This window comes from Nematolebias whitei, chromosome 9, assembly GCF_014905685.2.
Source record: "Nematolebias whitei isolate Nwh7 chromosome 9, NemWhi1, whole genome shotgun sequence".
In the NCBI taxonomy this organism is placed as follows: Eukaryota; Metazoa; Chordata; class Actinopteri; order Cyprinodontiformes; family Rivulidae; genus Nematolebias; species Nematolebias whitei.
Window position 1 is genome coordinate 37283981 of NC_056506.1, and position 20488 is coordinate 37304468.

The following is a 20488-nucleotide window of genomic DNA, read 5'->3' on the forward strand; positions in this document are numbered from 1 at the left end:
ATATATATATATATATATATATATATATATATATATAATTATTTTGACATAGCTCAACATAGCTCATATAGTGGCTTAATTAAATTTTCAATTATATATTTTGCACTAGAATTATTATTTTGAAATTTTACTATCATTATGATTCCACCTTATTAACTTTCACTCAGCCGCAATTTAGATCTTATCTAGTTAGATTTGAACAGTTTAGAAATATCAATTTAGAAATGTTTATTTTAATGGTTTATTTGTAACATAGCATTGTTGAGAAATCAAAAGGAATTTTTGTTTTTGTCCATTTTTCATCATTTTAAAATGATGAGAATAATTCCTGGTGATGGGAGTTTTACTGCCAGTCACATGTGATCCACATGTGCCAGATCCACAAACAGTGTTTTGTGGATCTGAAACACATGTGTTTTGTGGATCTGGAGAACTTTTTATCCCATTCCCTGTAGCATTGTGTGGGGGTACTACATGAGTATGGGGTGCCACCCGGGTCACTTTTAAAGGCTGTTTGGTTTCTGCAAAGCAAAGTCGAGCTTTTTGATTGTGAGGCTTGGACTGTCAAGGCTGCCTCTTTATGAAGGTAGATATGCTTGTGGTCATGGACAGGATCTCAAGGTGCAGTCATGAAGATGAGGGTGTAACTTCTGAGTCTAGTCTCTGCTTTTTTGCAAATAATGTGATTTTGTTAATCAGTTTTGATGTTTAAATACAATCTTTATCAAGAAAAGATACAGTGCCTTGCGAAAGTATTCGCCCCCCTTGAACTTTTCAACCTTTTGCCACATTTCAGGCTTCAAACATAAAGATATAAAATTTTATTTTTTTTGTGAAGAATCAAAAAGTGGGACACAATCGTGAAGTGGAATGAAATTTATTGAATGCGTCAAACTTTTTTAACAAATAAAAAACTGAAAAGTGGGCGTGCAATATTATCGGGCCCCTTTACTTTCAGAGCAGCAAACTCACTCCAGAAGTTCAGTGAGGATCTATGAATGATCCAATGTTGTCCCAAATGACTGATGATGATAAATAGAATCCACTTGTGTGTAATCAAGTCTCCGTATAAATGCACCTGCTCTGTGATAGTCTCAGGGTTCTGGTCAATGTTCAGAGAGCATCATGAAGACCAAGGAACACACCAGGCAGGTCCGAGATACTGTTGTGGAGAAGTTTAAAGTAGGATTTGGATACAAAAAGATTTCCCAAGCTTTAAACATCCCAAGGAGCACTGTGCAAGCAATCATATTGAAATGGAAGGAGTATCGGACCATTGCAAATCTACCAAGACTCGTCCGTCCCTCTAAACTTTCATCTCGAACAAGGAGAAGACTGATCAGAGATGCAGCCAAGAGGTCCATGATCACGCTGGATGAACTGCAGAGATCTGCAGCTGAGGTGGGAGAGTCTGTCCATAGGACAACAATCAGTCGTACACTGCACAAATCTGGCCTTTATGGAAGAGTGGCAATAAGAAAGCCCTTTCTCAAAGATATCCATAAAAAGTGTTGTTTAAAGTTTGTCACAAGCACCTGGGAGACACCAAACATGTGGAAGAAGGTGCTCTGGTCACATGAAACCAAAATCCAACTGTTGGCCACAATGCAAAACGATATGTTTGGCATAAAAGCAACACAGCTCATCACCCTGAACACACCATTCCCACTGTCAAACATGGTGGTGGCAGCATCATGGTTTGGGCCTGCTTTTCGTCAACAGGGACAGGGAAGATGGTCAGAATTGATGGGAAGATGGATGGGGCCAAATACATGAATGTTCTGGAAGAAAACCTGTTTGAATCTGCAAAAGACCTGAGACTGGGACGGAGATTTATCTTCCAACAAGACAATGATCCAAAACATAAAGTCAAATCTACAATGGAATGGTTCACAAATAAACATATCCAGGTGTTGGAATGGCCAAGTCAAAGTCCAGACCTGAATCCAATCAAGAATCTGTGGAAAGAGCTGAAGACTGCTGTTCACAAACGCTCTCCATCCAACCTCACTGAGCTCGAGCTGTTTTACAGGAAGAATGGGCAAGAATTTCAGTCTCTCCATGTGCAAAACTGATGGAGACATACCCCAAGAGACTTGCAGCTGGAACTGCAGCAAAAGGCGGCGCTACAAAGTATTAACGCAAGGGGGCCGAATAATATTGCACGCCCCACTCTTCAGTTTTTATTTGTTAAAAAAGTTTGACACATCCAATAAATTTCATTCCACTTCACGATTGTGTCCCACTTGTTGTTGATTCTTCACAAAAAATAAAATTTTATATTTTTATGTTTGAAGCCTGAAATGTGGCAAAAGGTTGAAAAGTTCAAGGAGGCCGAATACTTTCGCAAGGCACTGTGTTACAGCTACCTGCTGACTAAAATTATTTCTACTTCTGCCATTGCTGTTGTTGTAGGTCTATGAGTAACAATTTTCACAACACTGTTAAAAATTTTGCAAAATGTCATCAAGGTATCTAGCAACAAAGCATTTGAGTAATGAAATTGCACATGTTTTTAAAGGTATTTTGGTAATTTACACATCTTTTTTTATTAAATCTTTCTTATTTTGATCTCATTTCCTAGTCTTTGTAATGTATCCCTGCCTTATATCCACTTGAGGGCACTGTTTCATAAAAATGTTTTTGATCCAAATTCATCAGAATGAAACTCAAAATTAAAATAAAGCTAAAGAAGGCTTTTATTCAAATCTGCACTGTCTTTTTATAAATTACACGATGTTACTGTTATTTCTTAAAGTATTTAATTACTCTGTAATTGTGACCAATAAACAACAGAACACTATAAAATGATATATTCTAATTTGAATATATTGCTAAATGTTTTTGTTGAGCAACACAAAAATATTTATTTTCTAATGAGTTGAATGGACTTCAAACCATTACATTGCAAAAATATGAAAATGGTTCCAGTGTATAAATATAGATGATTTTTCACATTTTTGTGTTTTGGCAGCTCTGTTCATCTTAGTTAATTGCTCTTGTTTCATGTACTGTATATGAAGTCTGTCTCCTGGTTGTGCTTTTTACTCTTCTGTCACACCTGAGTTCTAATCATCACACGTGTTACCTGTCTGTTAAGTATCTTCCCTCGGTCTTGTATGGTTGCTGGTTTTCAGTTGCTACATCTTCTGTTTACTTTTTCATTTTTGATAGTAAATGTCCTTTGATAGTGACTGCCAGATTAAATTTCTGGAAGAAAAAAAACCTTACATGTCAAAAAATGATGCAAGATGTCATTCAAACAGACATCCAAATTTCTAAAGTCTTATCTTACTCTTTATTAAATAAAACTAAATGTCTATGCTCACAGTTTATAATAAAAAAGATGTGTTTGTGCAACTGAACAAACTGACTTACACCATACGTGGATGACAGGTTTTAAGAAGTAAAAGTTTAATTTATATATATTAACTACAAAAACATTAACATTTTAAGACAGGTTAACTTGTCTTTAAAAGCAACAATTAATGCACATGAAACTGAAGTTCCTGGGGGTAAAAATGGAGTAAATGACTAATTTAAATGTTTTTTTCATACTGCTGACCTCAGACCTACAAATGTTTCATACAATTAATTAATCAATTAATGAACCTGAACCTGAACCAGTTGCTCCTCAGTGTTACTTTTTGATTTTCCAGCACCTCAGATATCCAGTGTTCATACTCTGGATGTGAAGAGGAGTGTGATGGTGGGACAGATCAACCAGTTGAGGAGGAGGAATGTTCCTTGAGGTGAACGTCAGGACACAGTAGACTCTGGTGCTTGAGCTCTTTGGAGAATTAACCTTGGACTGTGGGGGTTAGTTACTTTGATCCAGAGGCTTTGCTGCTCATCCTGAGGACAGAAACAAGCCCACATGTGAACTTTCTGCTGCAGTAAACATAGCAATTGAGTTGAATTGAATAAACACAAAAACATCTGGTGAGACATTTTTTTTTGTGTGGCTTTTTTAAGAGCTCAACTGCAGAATCATCATCTGTGAACTTGTAATTCAATTGTGTGTTGATTTTAAGCAGTAATATCCTGAAATAATCACTTTCTGTTTATCATTTTCTCATTTTTTAGTGAAAAACAAAATTCCAACTTTTTTACAAAGTTGCTTTAATTCATAAAAGTTTGCATTAATCTGCTTGTGAACATATCTTTAGAGGTCCCAAAACAACACTAGGGTTGGTGCAGTGCTTGGTATCACTGTTCATTTTGCATAATGGAGATCACTTCCACCACAGAAGGATCTGCGGTGGAAGTGGTCTCGAACTACAAGTACTTGGGTGTGCCACCTGAATGACAACCTCAGCTGGGGCAACAACACTACCAGCCTGATCAAGAAAGTTCATCAGAGACTCTACTTCCTCAGGAGGCTGAGGTGAGCTGGTCTGAGAAGCTCAGTCCTCACGGTGTGCAGTGGAGAGCATCCTGTGCTCCAGCATCAACGTGTGGCATGGAGGCTGCACAGCTGCAGAAAGAAAAGCTTTGCAGAGAGTGGTGAAGACTGCACAGAAGACTGTAAGAGTCAGTCTCTCCACCATCACAGACATCTACACCTCCAGATGCAGGAAGAGGGCCACCTGCATCATGAAGGACCCCACTCACCCAGCACACACACTTTTTGCCCCGCTCCCCTCAGGCAGGAGGTTGAGGAGCATTAAGTGTAGAACCACTAGACTGAGGAACAGCTTCTAGACTGAGGTTGTTAGACTCATGAATCTCTAACCAGAATAATCACTGTGAATAAATCACATCATGTTGCAGCTGATTTATTTCATGCTACTGTGTTTATTCGTACTCATCTGCTCACAGAGACTCATGTTCGTGCTGCTGTTAGGCATTGTTTTTGTTTTGTTTTTGGCAGTGCTTAGTGTATTTTTAGTTAGCGTTTTTCTTAGTTCATATCTTAGCTCTTATTATTGTTTTTCTTTTACATCTTTATACTTTTGTTGGACGTAACTGGGATCCTGTGTTCACAATTTTGTTCCACCACATGTACCACATGTGGTGCGTATGACTTAAGAGCCTTGAATCCTTGAATCCTTGAATAAAGTTCAAACCAAAACTTAGCTGGGAGAGAAAAAGCCCCTCGTTTGACTACAAAAAGTACTTTGGTAGACGGAGGAGTTCATGGTCAATTCAAGTTTATCAAGTCCCATATACAGTGCCTTGCAAAAGTATTCAGCCTCCTTGAACTTTTCAATTCTGCCTATTCTTTCTTGCAAAACAGCTCGAGCTCAGTGAGGTTGGATGGAGAGCGTTTGTGAACAGCTGTCTTCAGCTCTTTCCACAGATTCTCAATTGGATTCAGGTCTGGACTTTGACTTGGCCATTCCAACACCTGGATATGTTTATTTGTGAACCATTCCATTGTAGATTTAGCTTTATGTTTTGGATCATTGTCTTGTTGGAAGATAAATCTCTGTCCCAGTCTCAGGTCTCTTGCAGACTCAAACAGGTTTTCTTCCAGAATGGTCCTGTATTTGGCCCCATCCATCTTCCCATCAATTCTGACCATCTTCCCTGTCCCTGTTGACGAAAAGCAGGCCCAAACCATGATGCTGCCACCACCATGTTTGACAGTGGGAATGGTGTGTTCAGGGTGATGAGCTGTGTTGCTTTTACGCCAAATATCGTTTTGCATTGTGGCCAAACAATTCGATTTAGGTTTCATCTGACCAGAGCACCTTCTTCCACATGTTTGGTGTGTCTCCCAGGTGCTTGTGGCAAACTTTAAACAACACGTTTTCTGGATATCTTTGAGAAATGGCTATCTTCTTGCCACTCTTCCATAAAGGCCAGATTTGTGCAGTGTACGACTGATTGTTGTCCCATGGACAGACTCTCCCACCTCAGCTGCAGATCTCTGCAGTTCATCCAGAGTGATCATGGGCCTCTTGGCTGCATCTCTGATCAGTCTTCTCCTTGTTCGAGATGAAAGTTTAGAGGGACTGCCAGGTCTTGGTAGATTTGCAGTGGTCTGATACTCCTTCCATTTCAATATGATTGCTTGCACAGTGCTCCTTGGGATGTTTAAAGCTTGGGAAATCTTTTTGTATCCAAATCCTACTTTAAACTTCTCCACAACAGTATCTCAGACCTGCCTGGTGTGTTCCTTGGTCTTCATGATGCTCTTCGCTTTTAACAGAACCCTGAGACTATCACAGAGCAGGTGCATTTATACGGAGACTTGATTCCACACAGGTGGATTCTATTTATCATCATCAGTCATTTGGGACAACATTGGATCATTCATAGATCCTCACTGAACTTCTGGAGTGAGTTTGCTGCACTGAAAGTAAAGGGGCCGAATAATATTGCACTCCCCACTTTTCAGTTTTTTATTTGTTTAAAAAGTTTGACACATTCAATAAATTTCATTCCACTTCACGATTGTGTCCCACTTGTTGTTGATTCTTCACAAAAAAATAAAATTTTATATCTTTATGTTTGAAGCCTGAAATGTGGCAAAAGGTTGAAAAGTTCAAGGGGGCCCAATACTTTCGCAAGGCACTGTACCACAAAACACACACAAATAATTACTCCTCTACTACCATGCTTAACAATTTTTACATTGCTTGTACTGATAAGCTGTGTTTGTCCACCAAACATGGCACGTTGCCACATTTGTTTCATTTACCCAAACAACACTGCTCCAGATATCCTGTGGTTTGTTTAAGATAAATCTTTGAAAACCTAAGCTGTGCCACCATGTTTTTTCTTCTATTGTTTTTTTGTTTGTTTTAAGAGACTAGTACAATTCTTGAAGAAAAAAAAAAAAACACCATCATAACAAGTCATACTTGTGTTTTTCAAATGTTACTGATAACTTCAAATTTGATTGTCTACAGTCTGAGAAGTAAATACCAGTAGCTCTTGGATGGTGTGCAGGTTCTCTTATCATAATTTGGCCTTTGGGTAAACTTACTTTGACCTCGTGGGAAGATTAGCATCTGTCCTAGATATTGTCCTCATGTGAATATTCTTTCCTCAGCCAAATAATCAACTCTACAGGGTCAGGAAATGGCCCTTTAGCCCTCCCCAGATTCTTCTTCTTCTTTTGGCTTTTTCCTCTTTAGGGGTCGCCACAGAGAATCATTCTTCATCTCACTCTGTCCTCTGCATCATCTGTCCTCACCCCAACTACCTCCATGTCCTCTCTAACTGCATCCATATATCTCCTCTTTGGCCTTCTTTTTTGTCTTTTTCCTGGCAGCTGCATTTCTAACATTCTTCTACCAATATCCTTTGACCACTGTCCCTTCTCTAGATATGTCCAAACCATCTCAGTCTGATGTCTAACTTTATCTCCCAGTTTATCAACCTGTGCTGTACCTCTGATGATCTCATTCCTAATTCTATACATCCTTGTCACTCCTAAGAAGAAACTCAACATCTTTATTTCTACCACTTCCAGTTCTTTCTCCTGTCTTTTTGTCAGTGGCACTGTCTCCAGACCATCTTGTAAACTTTTCCTTTGACCTTTACTGCCATTCTTTTATCGCAAATCACTCCTTTCTCCATCCTGCCTGGACTCTCTTTTTCACCTTTTTACTACACTCCCAATTTTCCTGGACAGTGGACCCCAAGTACTTGAAGTCCTGCACCTTTGTGATCTCTGCTCCGTGTAGCCTCAATGTTCTACCTGGTTAGAGCAGTCATCCTCCAAGGCAAGAGTTGGGGGTAAGATTCCTCCAGCAGTCACATGCTGAAGTGTCCCTGGGCAAGACACTGAACCCCTCATTGTTTCCGATGTGTGTCCCATCGGTGTATGAATGTTATAAAGCACTGATTATTCTCTGTATAGATCTAGTAGAGTGATGTATGAATGGGTAAATGAGGGCACAGATTGTAGTGTAAAGCGCTTTGAGTATCTTCATGAGATGGAATATATAAGTACAGTCCATGTACCATTTACCTGTCTCCCTCTCATTCACACACATCTACTCTGTCTTACTACGGCTGACTTTCATTCCTTTTCTTTCAAGTGCATACCTCCACATCTCTACATTTTTTTCCACCTGTTGGAGGTCGAGATGGGGTAGAGGTAGGGCCGACTACTTGGGACCAGAAAGTCACAATTTGATCCTCAACCATTCACAAATGTTGTGGTGTTCTCTACTCTTCTTTCTCTTTCATTATCTTCATTCATTAGCTCCTCAAAGTACTCCTTCCATCTTCCCATCATGCTCTCCTCACTTGTTAGAACATTACCCTTCCTGTCTTTAATATGCCTAACTTGCTGCACATCCTTTCCAACCTGACCCTTCTGTCTTTCCAACTTGTCAATACAAATTCTTCTCACCCTCTTTAGTGTCCAGCCTCCCATAAAACGCATCATACGCCTTCTGCTTTGCCTTAGCCACCTCTTTGCTCTATGTTGCATTTCCCTATATTCCTGTCTCCTCTCTTCAGTCTTCTCGCATGCTGTCTTCCTCTCCTGCCTTAATTGCTTCTGGAAGCCCAATTTGAAATAATTAAAAGAGTACTGGATGTCTGAAGAAGCCACTGTTGCTTTCTCTCTGTATTTGCCATGCTGCAGCAGGCAGTCGGGCGTTATGGGCCCAGCTGTCGATGCAGCTTCAGATCATTCCTCTTCTTACTTCATTGCTAATTTGCCTTAGCTACCTCTTTGCTTTATGTTGCATTTCCCTATTTTCATGTCTCATCTCTTCAGTCCTCTCGTCCTATTTCTTCATGGCTAACCTCTTTTTCTGATTAACTTCCTACACTTCACTATTCCACCACTAGGTTTCCTTATCATCGTGTCTCTGTCCAGAAGACTCACCTTTCAACCTGTCTCTCTAGTTACTGTTGCTGTAGTAGCCCAGTCATTGAAGCTCTTTCTTACCACCCAAACTCTTTAACAGCTCATTTCTGAATTCCTCACAACAATATTCCTTCTTCAGCTTCCACCATTTGGTGTTCTTCTCTGGTTAACCTCTTTTTCCCTTCTTCACAATAACATTCATTCTACAGACAACCATACGATGCTGTCTGGCCACGCTCTCCCCTGCCACAACCTTACAGTCTCCAATCTCCCTCAGGCTTCCTCTTCTACACAGAATGTAGTCGACCTGCGTACTCCTCCCTCCACTCTAATAGGTCCCTCTATGTTCCTCTCACTTTTGGAAATAAGTGTTGACTACAGCCATTTCCATTCTCTTGGCAAAATCCACCACCATGTGTCCTTCCTGGTTTCGTTCCTTGACACCAAACCTACCCATCACTTCCTCATCCCCTCTGTTTCCTTCACCAACATGTCCATTCAGGTCTGCTCCGACCACCACTCTCTCCTCCCTGGGAATGCTCTCTATCACTACATCCAGATCCTTCCAAAATGTATCTTCCTCCTCTTCATCACATTCTGCCTGTGAACCATAGACCACTGACAATATTTAGCATCTGACACTCTGTTCACCTGCTACACTATTTGTCAACTCCTCCTTCAGGATCACCTCTACTTCATTTCGCTTTCTAGCCACACCATAGTAAAACAGTTTAAAATCTGCTCCAGTGCTGTGAGCCTTACTGCCCTTTCACTTGGTCTCTTGGACACATGAAACTTCATTCCCACATTGATACGGTAATTGATTTTCATAATTTCAGATGCCTACAATTTTTTGCATTACGTTAATTCTCTCATCTGCTCCAGACTTCAGCTTTCACAGAGATTCTCACACCTGCTGATTACTGGGTGATAAATCTGCTGAGCAGAATCTGGCTTCAGCACACCCTATGAATAGATTACAGCATTGTATTACTGTACTTTGTTTTTCCACACACCTTTTTCTGTTTTCTGGCTTAGTTTTGGGTAAATACAAATGATCAAGCAAGTAAGAGCTAAATAAATAACTACCTGTGTATTATTTTGTTGTAAGATCTATTTTTATTACTTTCTTTTTCTAATTTGGGTTGCATTCTGGAGAGAGTGAATGGTTGTTTGTCTCGTTTGTCTCTATGTGGCTCTGTGATGGACTTGCGACCCGTCCAGGGTGTACCCCACCTCGCACAGTGATTGCTGGACATGGGCACCGGCGACCCCCGTGACCCAAAATGAAAGAAGAGGGTAAAAGATAATGGATGGATGGATTATTATTTATATGTAAGAATATTTGAAATGTACAAAACTAAAATAAAAAATGCAAACTCTGGACATTTCTTAGTAGTTGCTGTATTTATTACCATTGGGAGTGTGGTGGTGCAGAGATATGAGAAGGCGAACCTACGATCAGAATGTTGTACGTTTGAATCTCTAGAGCCAGAGATGCACGATACTGGATTTTTGGCCGATATCCGATATGCCAATACCAATATTTTTTTCCTACTGTAGATCTACTTACAGAGACTACATAGCTTTCTCTGGTGTAGAATTAAAACAATACATTATTCTGCATGGTCTTTGTCAGTTTGATCTGCTACCAAATGCAGATGCCAAAAAGGGGCTGAAAATGATGTAACACTTCAACTTGGATTATGCTTAATGTCAAATTTATTCATGATACTTACTCTCTAACACAATGACAACATTCGAACAGTGCAAATTTGTCAATTTTCACAAATCTAAACTCAACCTGCTCACAAGTGACAACGCAGCTACATCACATAAGTAGTAGTGCATTAATAGATATACTTGACAGTTTCTTAAATTAAAAATTAACTTAAAACAGAAGCCTTTTATATCGGTGAGTTATTTTGATGGAATGGCCGATGTCCAATATTTAACTTTATCGCTGATATCAGCCGATACCGATACCATGCCAATAATATCGTGCATCCCAATCTAGAGCAGCATAAAATATTTGGGAAAGAAAGAAGAAGTCCAACATCGGCCTTCAACTCTTTTTGCCTCACCGTGGGCTCTTGAGCAATGCTCTCAACACTCCAGCCCTCTGATGGGAAAAAAGCAGAGAATGATTTTTTCCGTATTGGAAATTAACAAAGTAAACATTATTATTATTATTTATTTTCTGATTGTGTTCCTACACTCACTGCTTCACTTTTCCCACCCACATTTTGATGTTACAGTCAGGGGATACGAATCGGCGACTTAACAATCACAAGCTTTCTTTCTCTATCTGCTCCAACGCTCCCCTGTAACCTTTCTCTTTAATAATATTCTTTTTCTTCATGCAAACAAATCTGCTCTGATTCATCTGAGATTATTATATATATACATTTTTGGGGGGATATCTGATACCTGTTCGGCAATGCATTATCTGGATTTTGTGTTTTGTGGGATTGGATGTTTGGTTTAGCATCAAACATCATCAGATTAGATGAACATCGGATTTTTAAAGTGAAGTTTTACATTTTGTCCAGCAGATGGCAGCAGTAGGCAAAAGGAAACATCCAGACCCTGGTTTGTTGAGCCTGGATTATTGAGCATGCAGCAGGAAACCAGACCCTGTGCTTGTTTTATTTTCCATTATGTACCACAGTGATTCCAGAAAATCCTATTCAGTTAGCATCTTCAAAAGCAAGCTGAAGCCTGTCTGTTCTGTGAAATTTGGTGACAACACTCATAGCAAAGCAACTTGTTTACTTGGAACAGCATCATTCATTATGGAAATCATAAATATTGATCACAATCTTCAAAGCGATGGGATCAACTTGGAACCGAATTTAAAATTGTTCTGACACACTGCTGTTGCACCAAAAAATAAAAAAAAAATAATAAATTATGTGTCACATTGCAGCTGTTCTGTAATGTGCATTATCCTCTCTGCAGTCATAACAGGATGTGGTACATAATGAATCAGTTGAATATAATTACATAAACATGCACCAATCTACAATTACATGAACAGGTGAAGAGCATCTATTTAGCATGAACTGTTGGCATTTTATTGATTAAAAAAGAGGAACAAACGAAAGGTGTACTTTTAATTATAAACTTATACTTCAAACCACTGAATACTAAAAGCAAAATGAATGCCAGTTCTGAAAGACAAGTTCATCTGTAACATGAATAATACAAACAAATGGCAATTGCACACTCGATTATTAATGTGTTGGAAAGTAGTTTCAGAGCTGCAGGCAGTCTGAAGGCTGACAGCCTGAGATTTATTAATGTTGGTTGTATAATATTTAAATGACTTAATGTGACAATTTCTCATTAGCTATATAAAGCTTAATTTTCAAAGCTTAGTCTGTAAAAATTAAGACAACTAACCTTGAGTTATGATGATTTAGAAGTTACATTTTTGTGTTCGAACCAGCCTTTATTAAAAAGAAGCAGACTGCTGCAACAGATCTTGACTGACAGAGACAGTCATCTGGAAACCAGCAGCTGTTGTTGTAATAAGCACTCAAAGCAGCAGGCAACTCTGGCTCTGTGTGAGGAAAGTTTAACAAGTAAAAGTCATTTCTTATCTTTATTTATTTTTATTTTTATTTTACTTTTCTAGTCATTTAAAAACATTTGATGAATTATAGCTGAATACATCATAAACATATCCTGTTTACAATTAGTTAACTTATTTTCACAGCTCTGATTTAGCATGATGCATGATACAAATAGGGCATACTTATGTCTAGAACACTGAACAATCAAGTATATATATATATATATATATATATATATATATATATATATATATATATATATGTCTTATTTGTTTAGCAGCACGTTGGATAAGTGGTTAGCACTGTTGCCTCATAGGAAGAAGCTGCTGGGTTCAATCCCCAGATCGAACCTGGGGTTATTCTGAGTGGAGTTTATGGTACATGTTGTCCTCGTGTTTGCGTGGGTTTTCTCCAGGTTCCTGTTGCCTCCCACAGTCCAAAACGTGTGTATTTAGACTACCCTCAGGTCCAGGCTTCCCTTGAAAAGGGGATCTGTGACCTCTATGGGATTTTGCCTGATTAAATTAAGGTAAAGGAAAACAACAGCATAAAACATCTTAAGTCTTAAATATTGAATTTGTTGCTACCTTAAAAGCTTAATGTTCGTGCTGCTGTTGTTCGGCGTATTGTTTTGCACTTAATGTAAATTGATCTAGTGTTTTTTTTAAATCTGTGACCCTTTGTTTTAAATGCTTTTTATTAATTCTGCAGTTATTATTATTAGTGTATTGTATATATATTTTTTTTCTCATTAATTTTACTCATGGATTGTTGTTGTTGTTATTAAGCACTTTGATAACAGGTTCTGTTTTAAATGTGCTCTATAAATAAAATTGACTTGACTTGACTTAATGTTTATTATATCTTATCTCTTAGTTTAGCATATTTCTTGTAGTTTTAGATCTTTATTACTGTTTTTCTTTTACAATTTATCCTTCTGTTGGGTGTAACTGGGACCCTGTGTACACATGTGTGGACCACATGTGATGCGAATGACAACAAAGAACCTTGGACATTCAAGGATTCAAGGTTCTTTACTGTCATTAACATCACATGTGGTACATGAGGTGGAACGAAATTGTGTACACAGGGTCCAAGTTACACCTAACAAAAGTATTAAAATGTAAAAGAAAAACAGTAATAAGATCTAAGATATGAACTAAGAAAAACGTTAACTAAAAATATGCTAAGCACTAATAGCATAAAAACAATACGCCGAACAGCAGCATGAACATGAATCTGTGTGAGCAGATGAGCACGCATGAACACAGCAAAATGAAACAGATCAGCAGCAACATGAAACAAATCAGCAGCAACATGAAACAGATCAGCAGCAACATGATGTGATTTTTTTCAGTGATTATCCTAGTTAGAGATTCATGAGTCTGACAGCCTCAGGGTAGAAGCTGTTCCTCAGTCTAGTGGTTCTACATTTAATGCTCCTCAACCTCCTTCCTGAGGGGAGCGGGGCAAAATGTGTGTGTGCTGGATGAGTGAGGTCCTTCATGATGCAGGTGGCTCTTTTCCTGAATCTGGAGATGTAAATATCTGTGATGGTGGAGAGGCTGACTCCGACAGACTTCTGTGCAGCCTTCACCACTCTCTGCAAAGCTTTTCTTTCTGCAGCTGTGCAGCCTCCATGCCACACGTTGATGCTGGAGCACAGGATGCTCTCCACTGCACACCTGTAGAAGGAGGTGAGGACTGAGCTTCCCAGACCAGCTCGTCTCAGCCGCCTGAGGAAGTAGAGTCTCTGATGAGCTTTCTTGATCAGGCTGGTGGTGTTGTTGCTCCAGCTGAGGTTGTCATTCAGGTGGCACACCCAAGTACTTGTATCTGGAGACCACTTCCACCGCAGATTCTCCTATGTTGGGGTGGGGGGGTGGAGTGTTGCTCTGTCTGAAGTCCACGACCATCTCCTTCATCTTCTTCACATTGATGTGAAGGTTGTTCTTTCCTGCACCACCTTGACCCTTAATGTAATCTTGGCATCAGCTAATAATAGAAACTTTCAGAAAGCTTTAAAGTGGTGGCCAGGTGGGGGCCCCTGATGATCTTGGGGTGGCACACAAAACTAACAATCTGATATAGGCTTACTACTATTTTTAATTTTTACTGTTCATATTACTAACAGGTGGCATGGAGGCTCAGTTGGAAGAGCTGTTGCATTTCGGCAAAAAGGGTTGCTGGATTGAATCCTGACCTGGGACCTTTCTGGGTGGAGTTGTATGTTCTCTCCGTGTTTACATGGGTTTTCTCTGGGCGCTCTGGTCCCCCCCACAGATCAAAAACATGCATGTAAGGCTAACTGATAACTCTAAATTGTTGTGAGCGATGGTTTGAATGGTTGTCTGTGTGTTGTCCTGCAAAGCACTTGCAACCTGTCCAGGGTGTGGCCTGCCTCTCACAACTTGTGACTGCTGGGCACCAGTATCCCCTGCAACCTGGAAAGGAAGAGGGTGAAGAAAAGTAGACAAATGCCCTGTTCAGTTTACTGAAGCGTGTCCTCTTTTTGTTTAAATTTATATATATTTAATAAAAAGTACATACAACAGAACCTTCTGAGACCCTGCACATTGTCTTGTTGCTCTATAATATTTCACGTGCAGCTTGGATCAGTTCAGGAAGATTAAACATTTATGTTTTACTTCTTCATTTAGTTGTTTTTATTTGAAAAATCACATTTCTTTTATATTAAATTATTCAAAACCAGATTTTTTGTGAGGGATTTCAAACAGCTATGGGGAAATTGCAAACGCACGGATAAAACTGTGAAGCTGCCCCCCCCCCACCACCCCCCAACTTTGCTCCCATTTGTTGACGCTCCTGACTAATAATATATATTTTGCTGTTGTTTATGTGTTTATGTATCGTGGTTGCATAACCATCAGTAGGTATTGTGATGGCGTTCACGTTGTGATTTTTTTCACCATTTCACCAGAAATCCAATCGCACCTCCCTCCCCCGTCATTCTCAAGTGAAATTACGCGTTGGGTGACGTTTTAGCATGCGGAGGAGGGAGGGACGGAGGAGGAGGAGGTGCTCTGGGCTGGGAGCACTTGGACTGAAGAGGACCAAAACACTATTTCATTTGAGCGGAGGAACAACAGCGTTCAGGGCGGGTGCGCGTCGTGGAGCGGGCGCCTGGCTCAAGCCCATTGTCTCCTTGAAAGCGAGCAGCTCCGGCGGTGTGGGAGGTGTCCGAGTGGCTGCACTGCGGGTTTGTAAGGCGAGCACAGAGGGAGGGAGAGAGAAAGGCCCTGGGCAGACCTGGCCGATAGCGGAAAATGAATCACGGTCAAGTTTTAATCAAATGAGGCGCGTTTTGTTGCAGCTGGACACCAAACCATTGATGCGTCTGCGCCGTTCGCGTTCCTGGACCGAGCACGTCGCGCGAACTTCTTTTGTTCGCCTCGCCTGACCAGTTTCCAGTGCGTGCAGGTTTGATTTGATTTAGAAGAATCCAGAGAAAGAATATTCACAAGAACACCCCCCTCCCCACCCCACCCCCAAGAATGAATTTCCAGTCGGGCGTCCCAGTGTCCGGTCTCTCGCAGCAGTCCCAGCCGGCCATGCCCGCTCCGGGCACGGTCCCCGCGCCCGTCCCGGTCCCCGTGCCCCAGTCCATCCCGTCCCAGTTCGGATCCGGATCGTCCGGCGCCAGCTCGGGAGCCGGCCAGTTCGGTTCGGGGACTGTGTCGGGCCAGGCAGCGCAGCCCGGTTCGGCCGGCTCGCAGTTCGTTTTGTCCAACTCGGCGGCCATCAGAGCAGAGATCCACCGGTTCGAGTCCGTCCACCCGAACATCTACGCCATCTACGACCTGATCGAGCGCATCGATGACCTGGCCCTGCAGAACCAGATCAGGGAGCACGTCATCTCCATCGAAGGTGAGGAAACCGTTACTTTCATTCATTGAAGGGGGTTTGGGGACCACATGTCCCTTTTGATTACTGGTAACCATGTCATTTTAGGCACAGCCCACTGTCAACAGTCCTTCTTGGAGGATGGGGGCGTAGCTGATCTGTAGTCCTGTTCAGGGATCGAACTGCACCCATCCTCTGCAGTCAGAACAATAACACGAGCAGAAGCTATTTCTAATCAGTGCCCTGGAAATTAACTCTGGGATCTGCTTCTGCTCCAACTGGACCTGTGATGGGAGTCAGATTTTTGTTTTAGATAGTGCAACGCAGAGGTTGCCAAATGTGAAATGTTGCCCAGAAACTATTGATTGACTAACAATGCAGGAACAGCACTTCCAGCAGAGCTGATGCTCCTCGGAGATGGTACCGACCACCGCTCCGTGACCGTGTCCTTCGTCTCAGTGGCAGTCCAACACGGTGCCAAACTTCCAGGGAATGCTAACAATGACTGATCCAGACCTCCCTGTTGACGTGTGCAGAGAAACAGCGTTGTGTCAGCTGGAGATGATGCACTGCCACATGCAGACGTGCTCAATTATGGTAGCGGTTTCTCGTGTGTCATGCAACCGTTTTCTTGTTGTGACTTTAATGTCGATCACAACTGGGCTGCCAAAGGTCTTGAAGAGTATACTCAACCCCGTGCGTATGGATACGTTTGGAATCAAGATGTTTATGATGATCTTACAGTCCAACTGATTTATTGTTTCAACAAAGCAGAAATTACAGATTTTATGAGATGATATTAGTGAAAGCATGTGCAACCCTATACATTCCGAGTTAGTGTTATGTTTTTTTTATTTATTTGAATTTACTGCAAAAAAGGTCATTGCAAGACCTAAAACATGACAGTGATACATTGAGGCACAGTCAGTCTAGAATGGAAATAATAATAATAATAAAAAAAAAGAATGAATGGTATCAACTTTTTTATTTTCATTGAAAACACTTCTTTTTGTCTGCCTCTTGAGGAGGTGAGCCTTTTCTCAGATGCGCTCTTAAAAACAAAACAAAAAGAAAACGGTTGATCATTCACTCAGTTTATTTGTTTCATCTCAGAGCAAACGATTTGACCAAAAGGAAAACTAATATTCCTCTGTCGGGTGCTGTGAATTTGAAACAGGCACATTTTTGTGGTGCTAAACTGAACTTTTGTTGTTTGTTCTCACTCAGGCCTGTGTTTTTTTTTTTGTTGTTTTTTTTGTCATTTGAGAATTCACACTTTTCTGCATAGTGCCCACAAACAAGCTGTACATTTGCTGATTGAGATTTGAGATGGCGTAAGAATAAAAAGTCAGGGAGCCAATAAATTCAGAATTACTGAGTCATGTCTGATGGAGTAGGTTGTAGCTTCTCGTTGTTCCACGACATTGGGGTGGCACTTTTCTGATTATTGAACTTAAAGGAAAGACAAGAAATGTGATTTTACTGTCTGAAAAATGTGTAGCATGTTAAATTTTCAGATATTCTTTGTCATTCGCACCACATGTGGTACATGTGGTGGAATGAAATTATGTATACAGGGTCCCAGTTGCATCCAACAACAACATGTAAAAGAAAAACAGTAATAAGATCTAAGATTTTTTTTTTCATTCAACCTTTATTTAGACAGGTAAATCCTATTGAGCCTCAAGGACTCATTTACAAGAGAGACCTGATTTCATGAACTATGATATGAATATATGAACATATGACATATGAACTAAGAAAAGCATCAGCAAAAATACACTAAGCACTAATAGCATAAAAACAATAAACACAATACGCCGAACAGCAGCACGAACATGAGTCTGTGTGAGCAGATGAGCACAAATGAACACAGCAACATGAAACAGATCAGGAGCAACATGAAACAGATCAGCAGCAACATGAAGCAGATCAGCAGCAACATGAAGCAGATCAGCAGCAACATGAAGCAGATCAGCAGCAACATGATGTGATTTTTTTTCACAGTGATTATTCTGGTTAGAGATTCATGAGTCTAACAACCTCAGGGTAGAAGCTGTTCCTCAGTTTAGTGGTTCTTCACTTAATGCTCCTTAACCTCCTTCCTGAGGGGAGCGGGGCAAAAAGTGTGTGTGCTGGGTGAGTGGGGTCCTTCATGATGCAGGTGGCATTTTTATGATTTAATGAAGGTATCTTGCGGTGTTTGAGACCAAAGCCATCTTAAAATGACTAGGCACATTCAAACAAACTGCTGACTAACTTATTTACCACATTTTTAATATATTTAAAGTGCATTTTGCTTTACAAGCACAAAGCAACATAGTGAATTTGTTATCTAACATTAGACTTTTTGTCAAAAAGCATAAAAGATGTTTGAATCTTTCTGATAAAACCTGTCTGCAGTTGGATAAAAAATGTCTGTACTTTTTCATCTGGGTAATTGAGATGCAGTTTCCCTATTAACCATAATTTTAAGAGGCTTTGAAGAGCAGACCTTGACTGACTTGTCTTCACCTGCACTGTGGAGCTGCAGATCTGTTCCTCTTCAATGTTGCATCATTGCAGAGACTGTTGCTAAGGAACCAGTGGCTCATGCATTTAACTGAAGAAAGGGTGAATAGAAGTGACACCCCCTGCAAAATGAATTCCCATCAATACTAAGGTCTCCCTCTTGTTTTGTTGATTAATGAAATCTTTCTTTTATAAGGCTGTGACACATCCGTCCTTTTCTTTTTTCCTCCTTTTGTAACAACTGCTGTTTGGGGTGCCTGTAGTTTCTGTGAGCCGTTTCATTTTGCGTTATCAAATAGTGCACGAGAACAGGTTGTTTTTGCTCTTCTGGATTCTTTTAAAATAGAAAAAACAGATTTGTGAAAGCAGAATGATGGACACTGGTAGACTGGGCAAACATGAAATTCACTATATAAGAATCGCTCATCTAGAAAACCCTCAAGCAAAATGGCTTCACAAAAATGTAGGAGTAACAAGTGAAGAGGTCATAGGTTACACTGCAAATAAGTTTTGATTAAATATGGCTGGAATTTAAGTATCCAAGTTAACTAGGGTTCTCCAGGCCAAACGTCACACTTTAACTGTTGTCTGTATTATAATTTTGAAAGGGAAGAAAATGGGGATGAATTGTCGGCACAGGGTCAGATTACCAAGCAAGGTCGGAACATGATGGGCTAATGGAGACCTCCAGTTTGTGACGCACAAGAAAATTTGTGCACCAAAGTGCACTGGGATGTTTGAATTTCTTGTTGCAGTGTATCTCAAAATATGATAATAATAATAATAATAATAATAATTTATGTGTTGTCATTATTGTATGTTTCTATACAATGGCAAAATTGGCTCTCTGCATTTAACCCATCCACCACCAGGTGGAGCAGTGTGCAGCTATCGAAAGCACTCGGGGAGCAATTGGGGGATAGGGTATGATTTGATATACAGTAGATCTATAACACTAGGGAATGCACTAGGTTGATCTGCCAGTGTTGTGGTCCTGTAATCCCAAGGTTGTGAATTCAATCCCAGGTTGCGTCAGGTAGGGCATCCGGTACAAAACGATTGCCAGATCTTTCATGCAAGTTTGTGGCGACCCCCTGTAAAAGAGCAGCCGAAAGAAAAACAACTTAGATTTTAAATGTATGGTCAGCAGTATTATTGTAATACAGCACTTAAATAAAGTTGAATTATCTGGAACTTTTCTGAAGCATTGTTTGACATTATCCTTCTGCTCCGATCAAGTTTTTCTTCTTTGGCTGATTAACTTCTGATCAGGTTTCTCTAATTCAGCGCCCCCGCAAGGAGCTAGGAGGTATTGACACTGGGAAATTCAAAAAAAGTTCAATACAGAAATATGACACTGGGAATAAAGCTTGATTATTTTATTATTTGAATATCCATTTGTGGCAGCACCACTGTATTAATTATCATATAGTGCCAAGAAAGATGACATCAAGACCTATTGTATTTTGTCCCAATATATTTATACTTCTCCATGTTCAGTTTATAGAAGACAATGTGTTATTTGATGATTCCCTTCTGCATCTTCACTGGTTAAGCAGTTCAACAACACTGCTCTACCTTACTGGCATCACTGAATACACCTGTCAGGATCTGGATTCAAGACCTATCTGTGAAGGCTTGAGCTGGATCACAACAAGGACAGCTGATTGTCAGGGTGCAATGGTTTGAGGCACTTTAGTGGTAGTTCCATCCATCCATCCATCCATCCATCCATCCATCCATCCATCCATCCATC

At 40.3% G+C, this 20488-nt stretch overlaps 1 protein-coding gene across 1 annotated transcript in view; it reads left to right on the forward strand.

Moving 5' to 3' along the window:
* Positions 1–15450: 15450 nt before the first annotated feature.
* agap3 (ArfGAP with GTPase domain, ankyrin repeat and PH domain 3) overlaps positions 15451–20488 on the forward strand; it is a gene marked incomplete at its 3' end in the record, with an annotated part of 155826 nt that continues 150788 nt past the window's right edge. Inside the window, 1 exon segment of the mRNA XM_037682312.1 lies at positions 15451–16245. Within this exon segment, the coding sequence (XP_037538240.1) occupies positions 15873–16245 (373 nt within the window).